General features: G+C 39.3%; 1 protein-coding gene across 1 annotated transcript in view; it reads right to left on the bottom strand.

The window, feature by feature from the left end:
* Window positions 1-4,788: 4,788 nt before the first annotated feature.
* The window catches only part of tacr1a (tachykinin receptor 1a), a 48,358-nt gene continuing 30,382 nt past the window's right edge, over window positions 4,789-22,764 (bottom strand). The window contains exons 3-5 of the mRNA XM_051677908.1: window positions 18,568-18,718; window positions 12,098-12,294; window positions 4,789-11,900 (exon numbers count right to left, since the gene is read on the bottom strand). Of these exons, the coding sequence (XP_051533868.1) occupies window positions 11,570-11,900; window positions 12,098-12,294; window positions 18,568-18,718 (679 nt within the window). The 3' untranslated portion in view covers window positions 4,789-11,569. The remainder of the gene's footprint in view (window positions 11,901-12,097; window positions 12,295-18,567; window positions 18,719-22,764) is intronic.

Below are 22,764 nucleotides of genomic sequence, written 5' to 3'. Positions count from 1 at the left end.
GCAGCCAGTGATGGCTATGGATTTTCATTGGAAAGCAAAGCTTTAACATTTTGATAATGGCTCATTTTGAGGTCCATGGTTAAAAAAAACCCTTATGAGTTTCGAGCAGCATGAGGCTGGGTGGATGATGATGCAATTTTCAATTAAAAGGAAAGGATCTGCTCTAGGTCAACATGATCGGACTTACTAAATTGAAACAGGTAAATGGCTGATTTCTGCCACAGCATTTTTAGCTACATTAATCATGTAAATTATCACAGTTTTTTAAAATAAACTTGGCTCCTAAATCTGTTTGAATGTGCATGATGCTTCTGCATCTGTTCGCATCAATGCTGTAGCCATATGTTACATTGCAAAGCCATATGCTACATAGTGTATATCTGACATCAGATCATTTCAAACACTTCACATTCTCCCACTGTAAAGAGGAAAATGGGAGAGAAAGGTGAAGAGATGGTTATTCAAAGAGATAGAGAATAGAAAGGAGAGTGAGAATAACCTTTTAAGAGCTGGTTGAAACTTTGCCTTAGGACAACAGGCTTGTCAGAATTTAAACTAGAGAAGGAAGTGAGGAAGAGAAAATATCAAATAAATACAAAACTAACTTGCCTGAGTGTCTCTCTAGTTTCTCTTTCTTGACATCTCAGCACAACATGAAGACAGCTCGCAACCCGGGCGTGCAGTGCAACGCGAGCGTGGCGCACCCATGTTCACGAGAGACAGACATAAACTACTGATGTGAGTGCATGCTGCCAAGAATAAATAAGCATGATGCACTCACGTCAATAACAGACAGACATGTAGCATGAGTGTCTGGATCCTGACACAGACTGAAACAGAACCAGAGAGGAAGTCAGGATCCAGACACCATGCTCCCGACATGAAACAAGACGGACCAAAGAGCGCACAGCAGGGGATACAACCAAAACCATGCGCTCACACAAAGACAGACAACGAAACACAAGACAGACATGGGAAGAGAATGCCACGGTCCTGTCAGACAAAAACCCCGACTGACAGAGTGACAGGACCGTGACAGCTAGTGTCTCCATCTAACCTCTTACGGGCTTGTAGGTGCTAAATAGGCAAAATATTGATTTTAAACAGGCAGGATATGTCTAGGCATGTCCACTTCTTCAAAGGTAAGAAGAAAAATAACATGCCAGTCTCAATTTGAGTGAACCTTTTTTATAGATGGATTATGCTAATGGAGAAAGTTGATTCTTAAAATAGGAAAACTTTGGGGTGCTGAATTCACACATTCAAATCAGTGCCAGAATATATATTCTTGTCGTCATTCTAAAGCCTGTCTATGCGTGGCATAGCTAATACATTGATGTTTTGTTATTCAATTTCAAATATGATACAGTCCATCATTGAACAATGATGTTATGATTTCCCTAAATGTGCCACTGTAAAATGTTTGTAATGGAAAACCAGTCGCTTATGTCCGTTTAAGGTGTTTAGTTAAGTCTCAGATATAAACGCTATTGTGAGTCAAAGCATAAATATATTGCTTGATTGCATATTAGAAAATAAAATATCAATGCTGTAAATTCATTTATTTAGTAATGATATCAGACTGAAGTCTCTTCTATTTCCCTTTTATGTCTTTGTCATGAATGGTTGCCGAGATGAGACAGTATGCGAACTCTTGCACAAGTGTCCTGTCTTATTTTTGTCACCTGCTGCATGCATCGCGTGGTGTTTGCCTCGCAATGTACACTCAGGTTTCCTTTAGTGTGAGAATGCGTGGCATCGCCTTGTTTGGCGTTGCTACGCATTCTCTCCTCTTGTTTGTCGGTTGGCATGGGCGTATATTGCCTTATTGTCTTGGCGATGTGCACACGTGGCTTTGTTTTGTTTCTGTTTCACCGTGTGTCTCTCTGTCTTGCGTCATACCCCGCCTCCTTGTTTGCCCACTATTAGTTTATTAGTCACACCTGCCCTGTCTTGTTAACCTGTTGATTTCTCTCCCTATTTTAGTCTCCTCATGTTTGATGTCCAGTGCCAGTTTGTCTTGTTTTCCAGTCGGTCTAGTTGGTTGGTCCTGTTTTTTGTATGTTCAGTCTTGTTCACGATCCCTTCCCTGTCCGATCGGTGCTGTTGTCCTGTTTCCCCTACCCCAGCCTGGATTACTTTTTCCCCTTCGGGGTAGTTTTTGTTTATTGCTTTTCCCCATTGTGGGAGTTTGTGTTTGTTTTTGTAAAAATAAATTTCCTTATTTTAACTCTGCATTTGGGTCTTGAGACTGTGTCAATCACTAGCTACCAAATACTCCAAAACTACTGTTTTCTTTTAGGCAAGTACACAACTAGATTATGTTAGAAGAAATGTATACATTGTTGTGATTCAGAACGGTCCTTGAAGTGACAACCTCACTGAACTGTAAGAAATGCTCTGTATACTAGTTGTCTGGGTGCTGTGCACTTACAGCTAAATTCTACAGGGTGGTTACATGTTTATGAAATTACAGGTAAAAGAGAAATAAAAATAAAGGGGTCTTAAAAGTTTGTAGACTGAACTCATTTTATGCATTACTTGGATAGTTTACACAAAAATAAAATACTGACATCAATTACTCACCCTTATGTTGTTCCACATTTTTTTTTTTTCATACAATGAAAATGAATGATGACTGGTGTTCCACAGAAGAAAGTCATACAGGTTTGGAATGACATGAAGTTGACTAAATAATGACAATTTCATTTTTTTTTTCAGTAAACTATTTCTTTAAAAAGTTAAAGGAATATTCCGGGTTCAATACAAGTTAAGCTCAATTGACAGCATTTGTGGCATAATGTTGATTACCACAAAAAATAATTTCGACTTTCCTTTTATAAAAAAACAAAACAAAAGCACAAATCGAGGTTACAGTGAGGCACTTGAAAGTGAATGGAAGTGAATGAGGCCACTTTTTGGAGGGTTTAAAGTCAGAAATGTGAAGCTTATTATTTTGCATGAATTCTTTTGTTTAAACTCTGTATAATTTGAGATTTAAAGTTGTTTAAATGATCGTATTTTCAGTCATTTTACGGCAGGGTTCCTTATAGGCAGCCCGCAGGGCCACATCCGGCCCATGAGAGACAAATGTTTAGCCCGTGCTAAAGGCCTGTTCACACCAAATCCGTGATGATTATGTGAGACACCAGGGGTCGACAACCTATGGCACGTTTTCCAGCATTGGCATGCAGAACAGTAATCACTGACACACTAGCAACGGTGAGAGAGGAGTAAACTATTTTATTCATATGAAATTCTGCACCTGCATTCTAATCTACATCTTGATGTTATCCTTCCTCATGATCACACAGCATGTTTTCATGAGCTGAATGGGAGGCTAAACAAAAAGTTAAAATGTGACGAGACTGCAGTATACCATTCGTGCATCACGAGCCTGCAACGCTTCACTTTCGGTTAATCGCACGAGTAAACGCCCGTCGGCACAGCCAATGACCAGGAAAATAAAAAATGGCACTCCATGTCAAATAGGTTGCTGACCCCTACACAGAGAGCGTAAAAAATAAAAATGAAAAACTATTTCACCCCTGTAGAGTAGGCGGTGCTGTTGCTGTTCTACAAACATGTATGCCAGTCTCATGCCCTCACCTTCAGCTGCTAGAGATTAATATATTGAATGCTGTTAAAGCATTCATTTACCTAATTTGGCATAACTGTTTCATTATGTTCTTTAAATTATGTTGATGCATTCTGAGGAGTATATAATCTGTGTTTTTATGCAAGTGAAATGAGTAAAGAAATCCGTCTTTCGGATGAGATGTTAAACCGAGGTCCTGACTCTCTGTGGTCATTAAAAATCCCAGGGCACTTCTCGTAAAGAGTAGGGGTGTAACCCCAGTGTCCTGGCCAAATTTCCCCCATAGGCCCTTCTCAATCATGGCCTCCTAATAATCCCCATCCATTAATTGGCTGTAACACTCTACTCTCTCCTCTCCACCAATAGCTGGTGTGTGGTGAGTGTACTGGCGCACTATGGCTGCAGTCGCATCATCCAGGTGGATGCTGCACACTGGTGGTGGTTGAGGTGAGTCACCGTGAGAGTCCATTTTTATTACCAGGACATCCCATTTTATCATCGTGTACTGTGGCTGAAAATCATATCCTCTGTACTCTTTGCCTTTTCCTCAGAGAAATGTGGCTCTTGATTCGAAGAGGAAAAGGATAACTCAGTCAGAGCTGTGGCTTTCATGAGCAGAGAAGACCAGACTTTGCCTCATCTTTGTAAAATCCCAAGTGATCTGTGCTTCTATTTTTTCTTTCTCCCTCATTCACTCGGTGATTCAGTCCATTGATTGTTGTATTTAGCCTTATCCAATTTGTTTATCAAGTCTGAGTTATCAAGTTTGGTATTTTTTTTCTCTGTCTCCCTACTTCATTTTAGTCAATCCCAGTTAAACTGCTTCTGTCCTTATCACCATTTCCAAGAAGCTCTTAACTTTCTTAAGGAAAGAGGTTGAATATCAGGGTATGACTTAGATTAACTGTTTTAGATAGCTCTTGTAGGAACCACAAAGACCAATCCTGATCTGCAGACAAGGGCACAACGCAACATCTGACCAGACAAACTGAGTAGAATTTCAACGAGACATTTGATAGCTCTACCCTTTATGAGAGCCAGAGACTTGGGTCTTGCTGTCTGCTCATTAACTTCAAAGGCAAATTTTGTGTGTCACAAATGATTAATATGATTTATACTTTCGAGCTGAACGTGACTGACTTGCTTAAATATGTGTAATAACATATGGAGATTACAAATGGGGTCACACACAGGCCTGAATACAGATATATTACACAGAGTATACAGAAGCATATACATAAAAAAATCCTTTACAAAAGCATAAATAAGTAGGAACAATATAGCACAACAATGAAAGCAAATTCTTGGCCATTATTTTAATTACAACAAAACTTGGCCCACTGGTAAAGTTCTGTTGAGCCATAAAGGTGATGATGGTGCTTTTGAAAGGTAACATGTCAAACTGAACCAAATGTAAAAAAGAAAGAGCATAATATTCCTTTATAGTATATTACAAAGTATTTTAACACACTGTTTTACTTGGTAAACTTACACATCAACAGGTAACTTAAGATTAATCTGTGAATTCAACATTCAATAACATGAACAGCCATTATAGTCAATGAATATATAATTGTGAATATATATATATATATATATATATATATATATATATATATATATATATATATATATATATACAGTAAATCAATTTTAATGACATTTCTAACTCTCTGTACATAAACTAATTATCTTGTTATGCATTTTGTACGTGATGTAATAATGTTTGTTAACAGAATTAATTTTATTAAAAAAATTTTTTTTCCTCAATCTTTTGAATGAAAAAAAAAAGAGTTTCATGTGCTTTGTAAACATATTGTAAGTTTCAGAACTTAATGACCAAAATGACCATCCATTGAAACTGCAAAAATAGCTGTGCAAACTAGCTGGATTTCTGATGTCAGTCAGATGAATATATTAACATGAGACTGTCCAGATTTACTCATCAACAATGTTGATTTGGAGTTCAGCAACATAGCCCTCCCAGTTGCAGTGAATGAATAAGGAGGAAGTAGAATAGATGCAACTATTCTTCAAAAAAAAAAAAAAAAAAAAAAAAAGATAATCAGGGTCAGAAATGAAGAGGGGCTCAGAGCGAAAATGCCCCTGCAATTCAAAATTCAATATGTATTTATTTATGTGGTTTAATTTTATGGAAAGTAGGAAATACATTCAGATTGATAACTTATGTTGATGAATTGATTAAACTGTATCTAAAAAAAAGAATGACAGTATAGTTTTTATATGTTTAGGAAACAGTGCCTTCATAAATGCAAAAACAACTGCCCCTGAAAATCAAATCCAGGCCTCTTTATGGAAAAGTTAATTTCAGACACTGCATATAACTAATAATACGAGCTGTGGGGTAGCAGCTGTGGAACTGCATAGCCTTCTAAAGGAGCTGAAGATTTTATTCTACACTGTAAAAAATTGTTGTAAATTTATGACCAAATTCCTACAGCAATCTACTGTGATTCTTCAATATAGTAGTTTGCTGTTAAAAATGTTGCATTCTGGAAGATCAAGAGCAGGCTCACTGTGAAGAACAAAACAACAACAACAACAACCTGCACACAGTAAAATAACAGTATAGCACTGCATTGTGGGTTATAATGGTGAAATACCCATAAGCCTTTGCACTTGAATAAGTATGTATGCTTTGGCAATGCATTGGGGCTACAAAAAAAAAAAAAAAGAAAAAAAAAGAAAAAGAAAATAAAAAAATAAACACGTACAAAAGTTTTTATTCAGACTTAATAAAAATCTTAGTTTAATTAGTGTTGTTGTTTTGTTATCAATAGTTGTGTTTTGTTTGAAGTCACCATTACGGTGATTAGTGTTCTCTTGAGCTGGCACCTTGGACCTAGTTTATTATTATACTATGTTCTTCCAAACAGTCAATTTGTGTCGAAGTAAAACACAAGTTGTTGCACTGTGCTACTTGGAAGACAAAACCTAAAGTCAGACTGAATATCTGATCCTACCTTGCAAATGCACTTTATGTGGCAATAGTGATGCATTACACATAAAAACATACGAGCAAAAACAGTAAAGGATATTTCAGCAAAATGATATCAGCAAATTGAGTGTTTGATGTTTTTGATGAATTTACAGCATAAGTGGAGTTGTTATCACACACAGAAATCAGCTCTCGGCATACAAAACGCAACAGTGGTGACAATTAACAAACATACTTTTACGTAAAAAAGTAAAAGCTGAACATTAAAATACAAGTAACTTAGACTACAACAAAAACAACGTCAAAATAAACCAGTAAATAGTACAAAATCGAAGTAATTTCTTTATGTCGCAGTGCATGCTGGGAATATAGCTGTTAATTTCAACAACCGTAGATTTGCTGCTAAATTACAGTTGTATTCTGTAGCTGTAAAAAACAGCATCTAGCTGTTAATTTCAGCAACAGCAAGACACCATTAATTTTACAGTAACTTGCTGGCAACCTGCTGCCAGTTCTTCACTGTTTTTTGACGAGAAAATCTTTAACAGTGTACCAAGGTCCCTGATCATTTAAATCTGACCTTAACCTTAGCAGACAACAGCATAAAACGGCCATTAAATTCTGCAGAGAGAATCAGAGAGAGAGTGAGAGAGTGGAAAATGGTCATAAAAAACTGAATTATGATATTTTTAGTGCAAGAAACCTTGACTGACCACATTATAACCCATTAATGCTAATGAAAGTATTTCCAGTTTTTTTTGTTTGTTTGTTTGTTTTTTTCATTAGAATATGAAATGATCTGAGTGTTATAGGAGATTTCAAGTCAGCGAAACCAGCAGTACACCACTGTGAGGCCTCCTGTGCTGGCCAGAAATCAAAGCATGTCTTACTGTCTGAATAACTGATGAACTCTACCAGCTGGACTCATGTAGAAGTATGTCTAAACACACACACAATTACTCTGACTGTAGATGTGTGCGTGAAGACATTAAAAATAAATTTTAGTAAAATTAAGAAGCAATGCAAAATGGCCTGGGGAGACTTGTGAAGAATGCTGGAGGGTGGATAAGTATGTGACTAAATGCTTGCATACACAGCTGTTGTCCTCCCCTCTGTGCTTTCCTCTCTTGGGTAATTACTCTGATTATAGGGAGATAGAGCTGAGAAGAGCAAATCCTCCTGTGCTCTCACACACATACACAAACACAGTCCACAGAGGTTCTGCAAACCCGAGCTGGCAGACAATCAAAACCTTCATTACTCAGTTCTAAAAAAAAATGTGTATGTGATCACCTTTCTTTACTTTCACCTTCATCTTAAAGGGATAAGAAGAGCAAATAGGTATGGAGTGTGATGATCAGACAGACTTGATGCCAGTGAAAGGAGAGAAAGGGAGATGTATGGGTAGGTGACATACAGTATAACGTGTCCAAGAACTTTTAGATAAAAATGTATTTAAATTAGTACTGACGATTTAAGTTAATTCAGTGTGATTAATTATATACAAATAACGCGTTAAAAAATATACGCAATAAACCATGCCCCCGACGTTATCAGGATAGTTCACCTTTATTTTTTTTACGAGTTGCAGTCAGCAGGGGATAGTAAATACAACTCCATCAGTACAGGAAACACCCAACTGTACAGACAACTAACCACACTTACTGACAGCACAAGATGATGATGCTGTTCTTGCATTCAAACACAGCTGGACAAAGCACAACTCCAAATTCAGGGGTCTTGAGATGTGTTTTTCTAAGTGTCAAACTACTTTTAACTTGACACAGTGTCCTAAAAACGCTGTGTTTAGGATGCAAGGCATCCAAAGTGAGATGCTCCAGAAGCATCCGTCTGATGCATGTGTACATAGACTCATCCTTAGAAAATCTACATGGGAGATTTAAATAAATTTCAAAATGAGTTTAGCATGTTGCCCCATGAGGCATCAACTTTCCAAAAATATTTAATGTCAACTACCCATATATAGAGTGTGTGAAGGCAGTTGCAATTGTGCAAAAGTATGGCTGATGTGTTAAAAATGTTTTTGAATCTCTGAAAAGATCTGGAGCAGAGTGTGATTCATTTACAGTGGGAATGAGCTGTCAGCACCTGCCAAACAATCAGGCACACGCAGATCACAGTCATTTACCGTCCAAAATATTCTGAACATATTGCACCATAACAAGCATGCTGTCACCTTCATATCCACTCACAGCACAACAATGAAAGCACAAAGCGCAGGCACACAAAAACTCTCTGGAGAGTTGGTCTGTTTTAAACATGCAACAGCGAGACAGAACGGAATGCTCCTTGGAAAATGGACACCACGTTCACTCATCCCTGTCAAAATCAGCAGCACGTGTTCACCCTCTCCCCCCAAATCCAAATAGCTTCCCTTAACTTTTATATATCCCTCACCCCTCATCACCTCTTTTGTCCCACAATCCTGTGTACCTTAGTATCATATTGCTTTGACTGTATCCAGGTTTGTAAATGTCCAAACAAACTCATTGGTATGTGGGAGGCACCTGAAGAGCTAATTTTACTCTGGCCTTGTCCAGTGTGAGGGGGATATGTATTTGCGTGTGTGTGAATGCCTATACTATATGAATAACAACTGAATTAAAGCTGAAGTGTGTACTTTTTTCGATGTTAAATTACTTTTTCCTATCACGGCTTAATATGCAGTCAACTATAAAAAGTGTACATACTGGGTTCAATCCACCAACCACGTGAGTTTGAGGCAGGATTGGGGATAGCTGTTTGAAAATACTGATGATAAATTACACACTTCACTGTTAAGAGAATTAAAGGGATTATTAACCCAAAAATGAAAATTCATTCTTTCTTCAGCAGAACCCAAAAGGCAAAATGAGAATGGCACCTTCTGTCACCATTTGCTTTCATTACATATTTTCAGTGTTGGGTAAGTTACTTATAAATAGTAGTTTACTACAAATTACCAGTTACTTTAATTCTCTTTCATTGTAATCAGATTTTTTTTCCTGATTACATAATGGTATTGTATTTTTCTACTCAACAAATTAAAAATAATGTCTATATTTCCTCCTTGTTCATTGTCGTTGCCACTTCAGCTGTAACAGAAAAACAAACAGATGTACATATGAACATAATTCATGTCTGAAATTTATTTTACAAAACTATTATTTATGAAATGTGTAACCCAAGTAATGTACTTAAAATTAATTAAGTTAACTGAAAGTCAGTAACTGTAATCTGATAACAAGAATTTAAAATGTAATGTGTTACACTACTTTTGGCTAAAAGTAATTATTTTATAGTAGCTAATTACTTTGTGATCAGATCACACCCAACAATGCATATTTTATGATTGTGAATAAAAAAAGTCATCCAGGCATGGAACAAAATGAGGTAATGAGAGAATTTTCATTTTTGGTTGAACTAACCCTTTTATGTCAGTGAGAGAGAGAGAACGAAAAAGAGACAGACAGAAGAGACAGAAAATATCCCTAGTACCAAAATTCCCTGCACATCACTTTTTTTTTTTTTTCAGACACAAATCTATTCTTCAGAGCAGCACAGAATCAGGGCAAAAGGCATTCAGAACTTTGACCAGCATGCATTAATGTTTCCAGGCACACCTTGAAAAGTGAAAATTTTAAATTGTCCTGTATATCTGCCAGTGGAGCTGCAAGGTGATGATATTGGCAAATTAAATTGTTCATGCTCATTTCACATGCTGGATCACTGCTCTATCTGGCCATGAAGCTACTAAAGACATTTTCAATAACATAAACTCTGCCCTCCATGTTGTTATTGAGTCTTAGTTAAGAGCTTTTGAAGGCTGAATGTGTTTTTCCAAGAAAATTGCTATGAAGTGTGCAAAAAATCTCCACACCTACATTAGCTACTGAAGAAACAACAACCAAGAACATATGCTGAGATATCATTTGAGTCAGGTGGGTCATCTTTGAGGGCATTGTTACACAAAAAAGCTGCAATGGTGATCAAAAGTGGTATTAACAGTTGAGATATTTGTCACCTTATTCCACTACACTCCCAACATTTTGGAATACACACAGTTGTTTTGTTGATAGCAAGATGAGAGACCAATATACATGGTCAAATTCAATCTCCATATAGTGACTCATTGTTCCACTGTGTCACATGTCCATTTATGTAAACTTTTGAAATATCTTCAGTGATTGCAGGATCAATAAATCAGGCCTAATAATAGACTAAGTCATCACAGTACAATATGTTTACATCATTTACATCAATTTGGTAAGAAAGCCTTTGCCAAGAAAATCTATGTAAATGCTCCCCCAATCAGAATTAGCATCCTCATAATGAATAGAGTGCGACAAGAATGAAAGCTGAACCTTTCAGAGCATTTTGAAATGAGAAACACTTTATGCCCATAACTAGCTAAAAAACTTAAAGGATTAGTTCACCCAAAAAGTGAATCCTGTCATCAATACTCACTCTCATGTCGTTCCCAGTCTGTATGACTTTCTTCCGTGGAACACAAGAAGAGTATTTTAAACTTTTTTATGCGACTACAATGAATGAGAACTAAGGCTTCTAATCTTCAAAAATTATTCAAAAGTATCATAAAAGCAACATTAAAGTTGTCCATAAAGTATGACTTGAACTACTGCATATTCCATGTTTTGTGAAGTAATAAAAGTTGAAATTTAAGTCATTATTTACAGATAATCTTCCGCTCCAGGAAGCTGTTTACCAAGTGAGTCAGTGAGTGGAATTCGAGAACCAGATCAGTCCGATTCGTCAACGAATCCTTCAGACCTGTTTTCTTGACTGGATCAAACAGTTCATTTTTGTGTGAACTACTCCTTTAACAGCTATAATACCAGCTAAAAATGCACAAACACACGCATTCACACACTGCTCAAGGTAATCCAGAGATTTACACTGGGGGAGAATTTTTGTGGATTTATCAAAAGATTGCATCTCGGAATAAGATGGTGGCTTTTCTCCTCAAACAGGTATCTTGTGTTTCTGGGCTCCTATTCTAGTTGATTGTTAGTGGAGTAAAAGCTGGACGTCTCCGACAATGTCTTAGACATGCTACGAGTGGTCGAGCCATTAGAGGTGAGCTCTCTTAAAGGGCTGTGAACTGCCGGCCTCCCAGGCGCCCCTCTGATGCTCCCGAACGTGACCTTCTGCCCATCTCCACATGGCTGCATCACACAGGACACCGTGGTCTCCATTCGACTGGCCCTGTACAAACTAGATTGGGTTTGATGGTACCGGGTGGACTTGAGCTCTAGACCCTCACAGGATCCCTCTGGAACGCATGGACAACAGTGGAATGCTTGCTTGAACCCGGCCCGGAACCTGTAAATGTGAAAAAAATACATGGGATACATCAGAGAATAATACATCACAGCAATGGATTGTGTTCTGTGGCACAAAATTTTAAACAATGATGGAATTATAGCCAATTTTTCAGCAACTCCGGAAAGAGCTAAATGTGCTTGTGTGAGGGTGTGTGTGTGCGTCAATTACTGTGTTTTCACTCCAGGTGAAATTACCTGTCATTAAGGCAGCAGTAGATAATGGGATTGTACATAGTGGAGCTCATTGCCAGCCACATGATAGTCAGATAGACCTGCTGCATGAAGGGATGCTCAGACAGGTTTGGGTAGAACTGGTGAATCAGGAAAAACACATGATAGGGAAGCCAGCAAACAGCGAAGGTACACACCACAACAATCATCATCTTCACCACCTGAGAGTAGGACAATGGAAAAAAGAGAGATTTTCAATTTTTGTTATGTGTGTAATATGTGTAAACAAAAATATATGTATTGTGTAAATACAATACATATATTTCTGTCTTTCTAGCTGATTTACTGTGGTTTGTATGCTGCCCACATTCTACAAAAATTGGCAGAATGTTGGCAGACATAATGTCCCACAGTAATTTTCTTGATAGCTTTCAGGTGCTCCATTGTCCGCAAACCACCCCCAGCAAGCAGCTTCACGAACATGTCTAAATAAGGCAAAATATATTATATAGAGAGAGACTGGCTAAAAAATGTGCATTGTGCTATAGCCATTTTTAAAATCCCAAAACAAGCTAAATTTAACATCAATTATATCTTAACCTCCTGAGACCACATGCATGGACATTATGTTTTATGGCTTCGCTATAGGCTATGCATAATTTCATCTATCTATCTATCTATCTATCTATCTATCTATCTATCTATCTATCTATCTATCTGTCTATCTGTCTGTCTGTCTGTCTGTCTGTCTGTCTGTCTCTCTGTCTGTCTGTCTGACAAGGATTTGTCAAGCCAACATCAAAGTTTGTCTTGACAAACTGTAACTATCTAGTTACTTTTGCTATTCCGTCTGGCCCCGCTAGTGGCACAGAAATTACACTTGGCAACTTTAAATGACAACATACTTTCCAGCTAACTGATGAATGTATTGTTATTTAGAAATTTTGATATAATATAAGTTAATTTTGGAAGCATAATGCTGGCTTGGACCAGGAGTATTTCGTGTTGTAGAACAAGAGCTTAGCTGACTTCACCTTGCCATATTGGTTTTGTCACTGCTACCACAAAAAGCTGCCCTTGGACAGCTCTCAGTAGGCTTCACTTGCTGTGCTATCAGTCTACTATATAGCAGAAAACTGTCCTTGGTACACTATATGTAAACTGCCATGACTATACTCTAGTTCCTAAACTGGGTCCCACTTTATATGAGGTGTCTTTAACTACACTGTACTAATATTAAAATACTAACAATACAATGTATTTATTGTGTAACTACATGTTGTGCTGCAAATTTCTCAAAACAATTTCACATTTGCTGCAAATGAGGTTGAGATATGGGAAGGTTTATGGTTAGGGATAGCAGTTAGGGTTTAGGAGGAGAGTTGGGGTAGGATTAGAATTAGTTAGAATTAGTAATGCACAATGCAACAACACGTATGTACATAATAAGTACATTGTATCAAATGCTGGTAGGATTAGAATTAGTTAGATTTAGTAATGCACAACGCAACAACATGTATGTACATAAGTAGACTGTATCAAATGCTTAAGCACACAGTAGTTAAATACACCTTATATAAAGTGGGTCTCTAAAATGCCCTAACCTGCTCTTGTTCTGCAACACTGGAGAGTACAGCTTAAATTGGGACGGAAATCAGCTTGGCATACACTAACAGAAGACAGAGTGTGTGTAGCAGCAAATCACTGATTTGCCAGAAAACTGAGACTTTGATGTTTTATGAAAGGGACACATGTGGTCAGACATAGTACTGTATGTCACATTGTGTCATCATAAGTACCAGAGATGTGTGCTGCGAAAATAGAATCAGATTGTTTTTTATGTGGAGAACAAAGAATTTTGAGGTAAGGAAGGATATGAGGGAGAGAAGATGGAAAGAGCATATCAACTACAATGGCATGTTTTGTTTGGGGTCTGAGAGACCCTTTCATCATCTCAAACATACTTAACATTGAACTATCAGGTTGGTAATAGATGCATTTTCCTAATCTTGTGAAAACTAAGTGACATAAAATTGAAACTTGAGAACATTCATCACACATTCTCCATGAAAATTACTTTCAAGACTACAAATACAAAACAAACACAACTAAATGCAATATAATTTTACATGCAGTGCTATGTAGATTACTTCTGAAATATAACCAGGTACTGATTACAAATGACACAATTTAAATTGTAATCCATTACACAATATTTTAGATTATACTTTCAGGTAATATAATCTGATTACTTTTGGATTACCCATTTCGTATGTTGATGAAAATATAATCATTAATTTTAAGTGTATTAATTATCAATTATCACTTCTTTTAGTAAACATTAGTGACACGTGTTGTGGTAGTGAAGATGAAGAGGCGATGGATCTATTTGCAGACTTTAATGAAGATGGAGATATAGAACAACGTGGAGTGCCATAAACTAAATAAACTATCACAAGCCTTACATAAACAAGAACTGACAAACAAAGAACAAAACTGAAAGGTATTTATACACAAAGGGGCTAAATGAGGGAATTGAAGACAGGTGAGGGTAATCAGGAACAGATGGAGGTGATAAGGGCAGTGCACTATGAAAAATGGAGTCCAGGGGGAAACTTCAATATAAGAGTCCATAGAAACAGGAGGGAGACAGAACGTAACATTACTACGACCCCCCCCCCCCTTACAAGGAGGCTCCTGGCGCCTAAAGATGGAGAGGGGCAGGAGGAAACAGGTGACCAAAGGACAGGGGTGGAGTCAGGAGGTTTGGGGGGTGGCCTCAGGGCTGGGACAGAGTCAGGAGGCCTGGGAGGAGGCCACAGGGCAGGGACAGGATCAGGAGGCCACAGAGCAGGGACAGGATCAGGAGGCCTGGGAGGAGGACACAGAGCAGGGACAGGATCAGGAGGCCTGGGAGGAGGCCACAGGGCAGGGACAGGATCTGAGTCATGAGAGGCAGAGCCAAGGAAGGTGGAGCCATGGAAAGCTCGAGGGATGGAGCTAAGGGAGGTGGAGTCAAGGGAGGCAGAGCCGTGGAAGGTGGAGCCAGGGAAGGCGGAGCCATGGAAGGCGGAGCCGTGAGAGGCTCGAAGGGAAGAACTGGGGATCCCAGTGCCCAGAGCGTAGCCGAAGATGTGAAGGACCAGGGTGGAGCCAGAGGCTCGGAGGACCGAGGCAGCGCCGAAGGCTCGGAGGACCGAGGTGAAGCTGGGGGATCGGAGGACAGAGGCGGAGCCGGAGGGAAGGAGGTCCCTGGTAGAGCCGAAGGTGGAGCCAGGTGACCGACTGACCAAGGCGGAGCTGGAGGGACGAAGGACCCCGGTGACACCGACAGTGAAGACGAGGGGACGTAGGGCAAGGTGATGAAGAGGGATCGGAGGGCCAAGGCAGAGTCCGGGGTTCGGAGGGCGAAGGGTAGGCAGATCCCCTTGTCTGTGGAGTCACCGGGGTTGATGGTCGAGCCGGTGACTTGAGGTGAACTGGCTGATCAGAGGAGGAGCCAAGGAAGGTGTCGAGGGAGGAGCCGTGGAAGGCGTTGAGGGGCTGAAGGGAGCCTGCAGGGGCGGGGCCGAGGGATTGGATGGCCTTGGCAGAGGAGGAGGGAGTGGGAGGATGGGCAGGAACAGCAGAGACGAGGAGACTGGATGGGATCAGATAATTTCAAAAACATAAAGTATTTTAACAGGGACTGGGCTCAGCTCACCCTCAGTGGTGGGAGTATGGGTGGGAGCCACTCAATGCCCTCGAACTCCACTAAAATGCCCTCTGGGACGGACGTTGGTGCCGGCTCTCGCACCTGGTCAGACTCCGTTATAGGCTCGGGCTCTGAGTCTGCAGTGGGCTCTGGCTGTTGGTCTGTTGCGGGCAAGGCTGGTGGCTGGCTGGGCTCTGGAGTGGGGCTGGCGTTGTCCTCATTAGCTGGGCAAATGGTGAATGGTGAGTCACAGCTTACCAGCACCCACTCCACAAGTTCCCTCGAGGACCCTCCCCAGACAACTTGGCCTTAGTCAGGATGCTGAGTCTGACATAGTAAAAAGTGCATAGGCAGTCGTCTGGGTAGTGGGTTAGGTGAGCCAGATCTAAAAACTCACGAGTACCCAGCAATCCAATTCCTACACCTACGTCAGGGGAATCATCTCCTGGAGGATTATGTGGAGGACTTCTGCGCTCTGGCCTGCCGGGTGGACTTTAATGAGGTAGCCCTCAAAGACATTTTCCATTTTGGACTGAATGAGCCAATCTCTTCTCTGATGCCAGGCGGTCAGAGTACCCGCAGCCTGGCTCAGTATATCGACCTTGCCCTGAAAATTATTTGTTCTACGTTCACTGTGGGGGAGGCAGATGCCAAGCTAGAGTTCCACGTCATGGTCGCTGAGCCAGAGTTCCACGTCAGGGCCGCCGAGACAGAGTTCCATGCCATGTCACAGCAACACCTCAGCCTGCTTCATGCCACGTCACTGCAACACCTGAGCCTGCTCCATGCCACGTCACAGCCACGCATGAGCCTGCTCCATGCCACGTCACAGCCACACCTGAGCCTGCTCCATGCCACGTCACAGCCACACCTGAGCCTGCTCCATGCCACTACACAGCCACGCCTGAGCCTGCTCCATGCCATGTCACAGCCAAGCTTCAGTCTGCTCCATGCATGGTCTCAGGCTCATCTCTGGCCAACGCACCAGCGTTGCAGGCCTCGTTCATTCCAGAGCCATCTTTCACTGGGCTATTTGAGCTGGAATTGGTTCCCGCCCTTGTGCCCACCCTTAGTTCTCCTGATCAGGCAAGGGGAACTTTCAACCCTCTGACCCCGCCTAGACCCTCCGAGCCCTGGACTCTGCCTTGGCCTGTCGATCCCTCGACATCAACTCGGCTCTACGTTCCCTCAGCTCCACTGCGGTCCTTCAGCCTGTTGGCTTTACCGGGGTCCCTCGTCCCTCCAGCTCCTCCTTGGTCTGTCGGTCACCTGGCTTCGCCTTGGCTCTCCGATCCTCTGGCTATGCCTCGTCTATCCGATCCCTCAGCTCCAACGGGGACCTCCATCCCTACGGCTCCGCCTTGGTCCTCAGCCCCACCGGCTCCGCCTCAGTCTTCCAATCCCCTAGCTCCGCCTTGCTCCTCCGAGCCTCCAGCAGCACCTTGGTCCACCCTGCCTCCGGCTCCACCCTGGCCCTTCGAGTCTTCAGCTACTCTCTGGGTACCAAGTTCCCTGGTGTCACCCTTCAAATCTCTCACAGCTCCGCCTTCCATGGCTCTGCCCCTCAAGTCTCTCAAGGCTCTGCCCCTCGAGCCTCTCATGGCTCCACCTTCCATTGGCTCTGCCCTGATCCCATGCTCCACACCCTGTCTTGCCAAGCCATGCCTCAAGACCCCCCCCCCCCCCAGCTCCCTATTGAACTTTGGAATTATGTCATGTTTAATGTGTTTGTTCATGTTTTGGGGCATCGGGAGCCACCCCTAGTGCTGGATAGTTCAAGTTTAGGTCAAATCAAGTTTATGTCAAGTAAAGTTTATGTCAAGTCAAGTTCATGTTTATGTTTTATTCACATTTGTAGTTAGGGTTTCTAGATATCACTTTTGTTAATAAAATTGCACTTGGGTTCTTCACTCCATCATCATCGTCTTTGTCATTGCCAGTGCCAGCCGTCGTTACATAGGTACAAATACAAACCGTTTGGCATTTATTTGTGCATTAATTTAGAAACTAAATTTAAAAAGAAACCAAATACCCTGCATTTTTATATTAAGCACTTTCAAAGTGTATACATTTTGGTGGCTAGACTAGATGTTACATAAAATATTTAAAATACAGACCGCTCAGACAGCTGTTTTAAAATATAGGAGCATAATCAGTAAATTACGCAATAGTTATTGCCTTTGGCTGATGTAATCAACAATGTAATCATGTAATCCATAAAAATTTAACAATAATCTGACTACGCACATTATAAAATGTAATGTAATCTGGTTACAAGTACTTGGTTTGTGTAATCTGATTATGTCATCCAGATTACATGTAATCCATAACTACCCAGCACTGTTTACATGCAAATATTTTCTGCATGTTGCCTGGAAAATAAAAGGTTAATTTGCTATTATTATTTAAAACAATTTTTTGCAAATAAATCATTGGTCTCTGGGAGCCAAAACATAAAGATAGTAAAGATAAATCTCAACAGAATATGAGGGTTAAGGAAAAAGTGGACAAGAGACAGTAGAATATACCTTCTTATAAGTGTGGTGAACGGGGCAGACAAACACACTCTCACACATACACACATGGAATACAGATGACATTAGCAGACCGACCTTTTCACTGCAGGTGAGTTTCACAGTGATTATTTCATGTGGCCCTGTCTGACCCTCCTCTCCTGCTGCTCTTGTGTGAACTTTGCCTGCTGTGTTAACTCAGAGTTCAGTATATGACCGTGTATGTCACAGTGTCATGAGCTTAAATGATGATGAAGAGAGGAGCAAGAGGACGAAATTATAAAGACCTTGCGTTTGGCAGCCAGCTGCTCTTGGTAACGGTCAGATGAATCTCCTGGGATCTCACTGGCCCAAAGAGTCAAACCCACCACCAGATAAGCACAGCCCATCACCAAGAGAGGGAGGAAGTAAATCAGCACTGCTACACACACATAGTACCTTCATGAAAAGGATTGATAGATAGATAGATAGATAGATAGATAGATAGATAGATAGATAGAGGGAGAGAGGGAGGAAGAGAAAGGCATAAAGATTAATATAAAAAAAACTCTAGATGTATTAATTTGTATCCTGGTCTCAGAATCACATTACTAAACCTACATTTTTGCTGAATAATTTTTACATGCATTTCCAGTTTCGTGGTGGAAAAAAACACTAGAGACATCAGTATTTATCAGTTCATAAACACTTTCATTTTGCTGTTCCTCACACAATGCCATCTTATAACATCTAAACACTTTTACTAAAGCACATGACTTGTTAGGCGATATATTTTTTTACGTTTGCATTACATAACCAACTACATTTACACACTTCTTCAAGTACGTTCAAATTGCACAGCAGCTCGACTGACAGAGCGTTTCACTTGCAATGCAAAGGACCGGGATATGAGTCCTAATGAGCACACAAGTCGACAACTGAGCCAAAAGTTTTAGAGAAGCACCACAAAATGGTGTGGTTGATTCAGCAATTGCGTTTTTCTTCTCACATCTCCTTTTATGACACTCTCGGTTAGGTTTAGGTTGAAGGTTTAGGGTAGGGAGATCAACTTTGTTGATCAAAAATTCGATAGAGCAAAAACCTTTAAAACCTCATATGTCTGGGAGACCATTTAGCTCTCTTTTAGCCCTACACAGTGGAAATGTCACCTCACCTTTGCTCTGTTTGAGCTTCCTGGAACTCATATCAGATTAGAGGACCGGTAACTGGTGCATATGTAATAATATAAATTATTCAGACACTAATGTAGAATTGCACTGCCAATTTTAAAGCATTCTAAAAAATTTACCATTCTAAAATATTTTTGGGTAACAATTTATAATAATGGTCCGTCATTAATAGGTAACTATGCAGGAATTAATGCAGGATTAATGAGTAGTACTACATTAACACTTTAGTTACTACTATTAACTAATATGGAAACATGATTAACCAATCAGTAAGTAATAGCGAACTGATGACTGAGGTAGTTCACTGTTAGGTAATTAATAATTGCTGAATTTGAATTTCCTCATTAAGAACTATCAACTAACTATGGCTAATTTTAAAATAACTACTAATGAATTACTAATCAAAACATTAACATGTGTCTAAAATGTGAATGATTATGTTTTTATTGTGAACATGATCATGAAATGCACATTCAGAGAAACATGCACATTACGTGTGTTCTTAATTTATTAATTTATTAATTTAATAAATAATTAAGTTATTAATTTACGAACATAACAGCTCTCTAAATCATGGCTACAGTGTGTGCTAGAGTATCCTAGTCAACTTACTTTACAGAAATATAGGGTTGTATGTGCCCAACCTGTATATTCCTTGGGATATGTCTTCTGTTCATTACGAATTATTAACTTTGGCGGGTTTGATATTGCTGGAGGTCTTTTTTTAAATAATTTTGGTAACCCATAAGTAATGAGTCAAGTGTTACCACATAAACATGGAGGAATTACTAATTATTTTAAAGTGAGGGTCATGGTAACGCATTATTAATTAATGAATACACACTTGAATACACACAACATTAATTCTTTTTTACAAAATATTTTTAAATGATTTTTTTATTCATAGATACTGTAGGTTAAACTTACAAGAAGTGTTTAATTTTATGTGAAGTGCATTTTTTTTTCTGAGTATCTTAATGGATCCAATGAAAAAAAAGAATGAGTGTCTAGTCCATCAAGCTTCTAATCCAATCAGGGTTCACCATATTCAATGCTCACGCTGAAACTGAAAGAAGAGTGAGTGCGACGCTCCGCCTGCACGCGGTAAACTTCAGCATACATTCTGTTCTGTCAGACCGAACATAGGCAAAGGAGATAACATGTAAAATTAATTTTATAAAAACTGTACATATTTACAGAGTGGGCTGTCTAGGGCGGAAGTACACAGGTGGAATCGGCCTCATAGCTGCACGATGGTTTTCTCTCCATTTTCTGCTGAAGTCTTGTGGAGATCAACACACTTGTCCTTTAGACACATAATTGTATTATTTTACTTTATGTTAAGAGATAAGATTTTAAAACATGTAGTAACCGTGAGCACCAGCAATTAAAAGCATTATCCTGCTAAAGGTTTGTAGCCTACGCAATTATGTTCAATTATTTCAATGATTCATAATTCAATGCCAGAAAAAAATGTTTTGAATATCTGTGAATGTTTGTTAACTATCTGTTTGATTAAATGGATAAAATATAGCAACAAACACTTGAGTATTCATTACTAACTGACAAGTAACACCTCAGTTACTATTAATGGTTTATAATGTGTTTTCACATTAGAATAATGGTCCAGATAACCTTTAACTCCCAAAGAAGGAAACAGTAAGATCTCATTAATTAATAATGCGTTACCATGGCCCTCACCTAAAATAATGGTCCAGATCATTAGTAATTCCTTCATACTTATGTGATAACACTTGACTCATTACTTATGAGTTACCAGAATTATTTTTAAAAGACCTTCAGCAATATAAAACATGCCGAAGTTAATAATTTGTAATGAACATAAGAGATATCCCAAGGAATACACAGGTTGGGCACATACATCCCTATATTTCTATAAGGTAAGCTGACTATGATCATGGCCGTAACCACTACAATATTGGTCTACCGATATGGGTTTTTTCCATGGTTAATTATGACATTATTAAATTTGGTCCCCATCATTCCTGAATATGTGGTTACATCCTTGAATATGATACTCTAGCAGACACTGTAGCCTTGATTTAACGGCCTGTTACATTCATAAATTAATTCCCACAAAGAACCCATGTGTGCTCTTGTTCACAATAAAAACATAATCATTCACATTTTAGACACATGTTAATGTTTTGATTAGTAATATATTAGTAAATATTTTAAATGAGCCATAGTTAGTTAATAGTTCTCAGTGAGGCAGATCAATTCAGTAATTATTGATTACCTAACAGTGAACTACCTCAGTCATCAGTTCGCTATTACTTACTGATTGGTTAATCATGTTTCCATATTAGTTAATAGTAGTAACTAAAGTGTTAATGTAGTACTGCTTATTTGTCCTGCATTAATTCCTGCATAATTACCTATTAATGACGGACCATTATTAAAATGTGTTACCCATTTTTTCTTTGCCAAATCTCTGTCACAAGTAATTTTGGCTGTTGGATGAATTTAGGCACAGTTCATTCTTTACCCCTAATACATAAGGTTTGGCAAAACGTTCAGATCATGAATCAAACAAGGGACCACCCACGCATCTAAAACCAAGCACATATGAAAGATTAATATATCTCTCCACTTTTATCTCTCACAACCACTTACATAGTGAATTAGACTGCATAATGTGTGTATTATTAAATGAAGCTGTTACAAGGAAATAAAGCCATCACACTGCATCACAGAACACCAATTCCCTTTGGTTTTGCAGTCCTCTTTTCAAATGCAATTACAATGCTGACTTGCAAAAACATGGTAAAATAATTTTGTGTATGCAAGGAAGAGTAAACAACCCATTATTCAACAGAAGGAAAGAGAAATAAGAAATGAACTGAGACAAGAAAGGAACTGACCAAATAATTTTTAACCACAATTGTTGCTGCACTGTTCTAAATCCATTTGCTAAAAGGAACAAGTTGCTGATGTTTTCCAAGAGCAGTCATGCAGATTATAGACTAGAGAGAGAAAACACTGCATGAAATGCCCTAAGGGGTAGACTCACAGATACTTATATCAGGAATACTATCTGCAAATTTGAAGATAGCACAAGAGGTCTCGTAACATTGTTGCTTCCAGTGATTCTCTCCATGAGAGAATTAAAAAAGGAGGCCATGATTAATTATACTTCCTTTCATATTTCGTAGTTGTTGAAGTAGATAGAGGATATAGTTCACCCAAAAATGAAAATTCTATCATAGTTTGATCACCCTCAAGGTGTTTCAATCCAGTATGACTTTTTTCTTTGGAACACAAAACGAGATGTTAGGCAGAATGACAGCTTCA

This window comes from Myxocyprinus asiaticus, chromosome 3, assembly GCF_019703515.2.
Source record: "Myxocyprinus asiaticus isolate MX2 ecotype Aquarium Trade chromosome 3, UBuf_Myxa_2, whole genome shotgun sequence".
NCBI lineage: Eukaryota > Metazoa > Chordata > Actinopteri > Cypriniformes > Catostomidae > Myxocyprinus > Myxocyprinus asiaticus.
The sequence above is the reverse complement of the archived record's forward strand: the minus strand, read 5'-3'. Positions and strand labels throughout refer to the sequence as shown.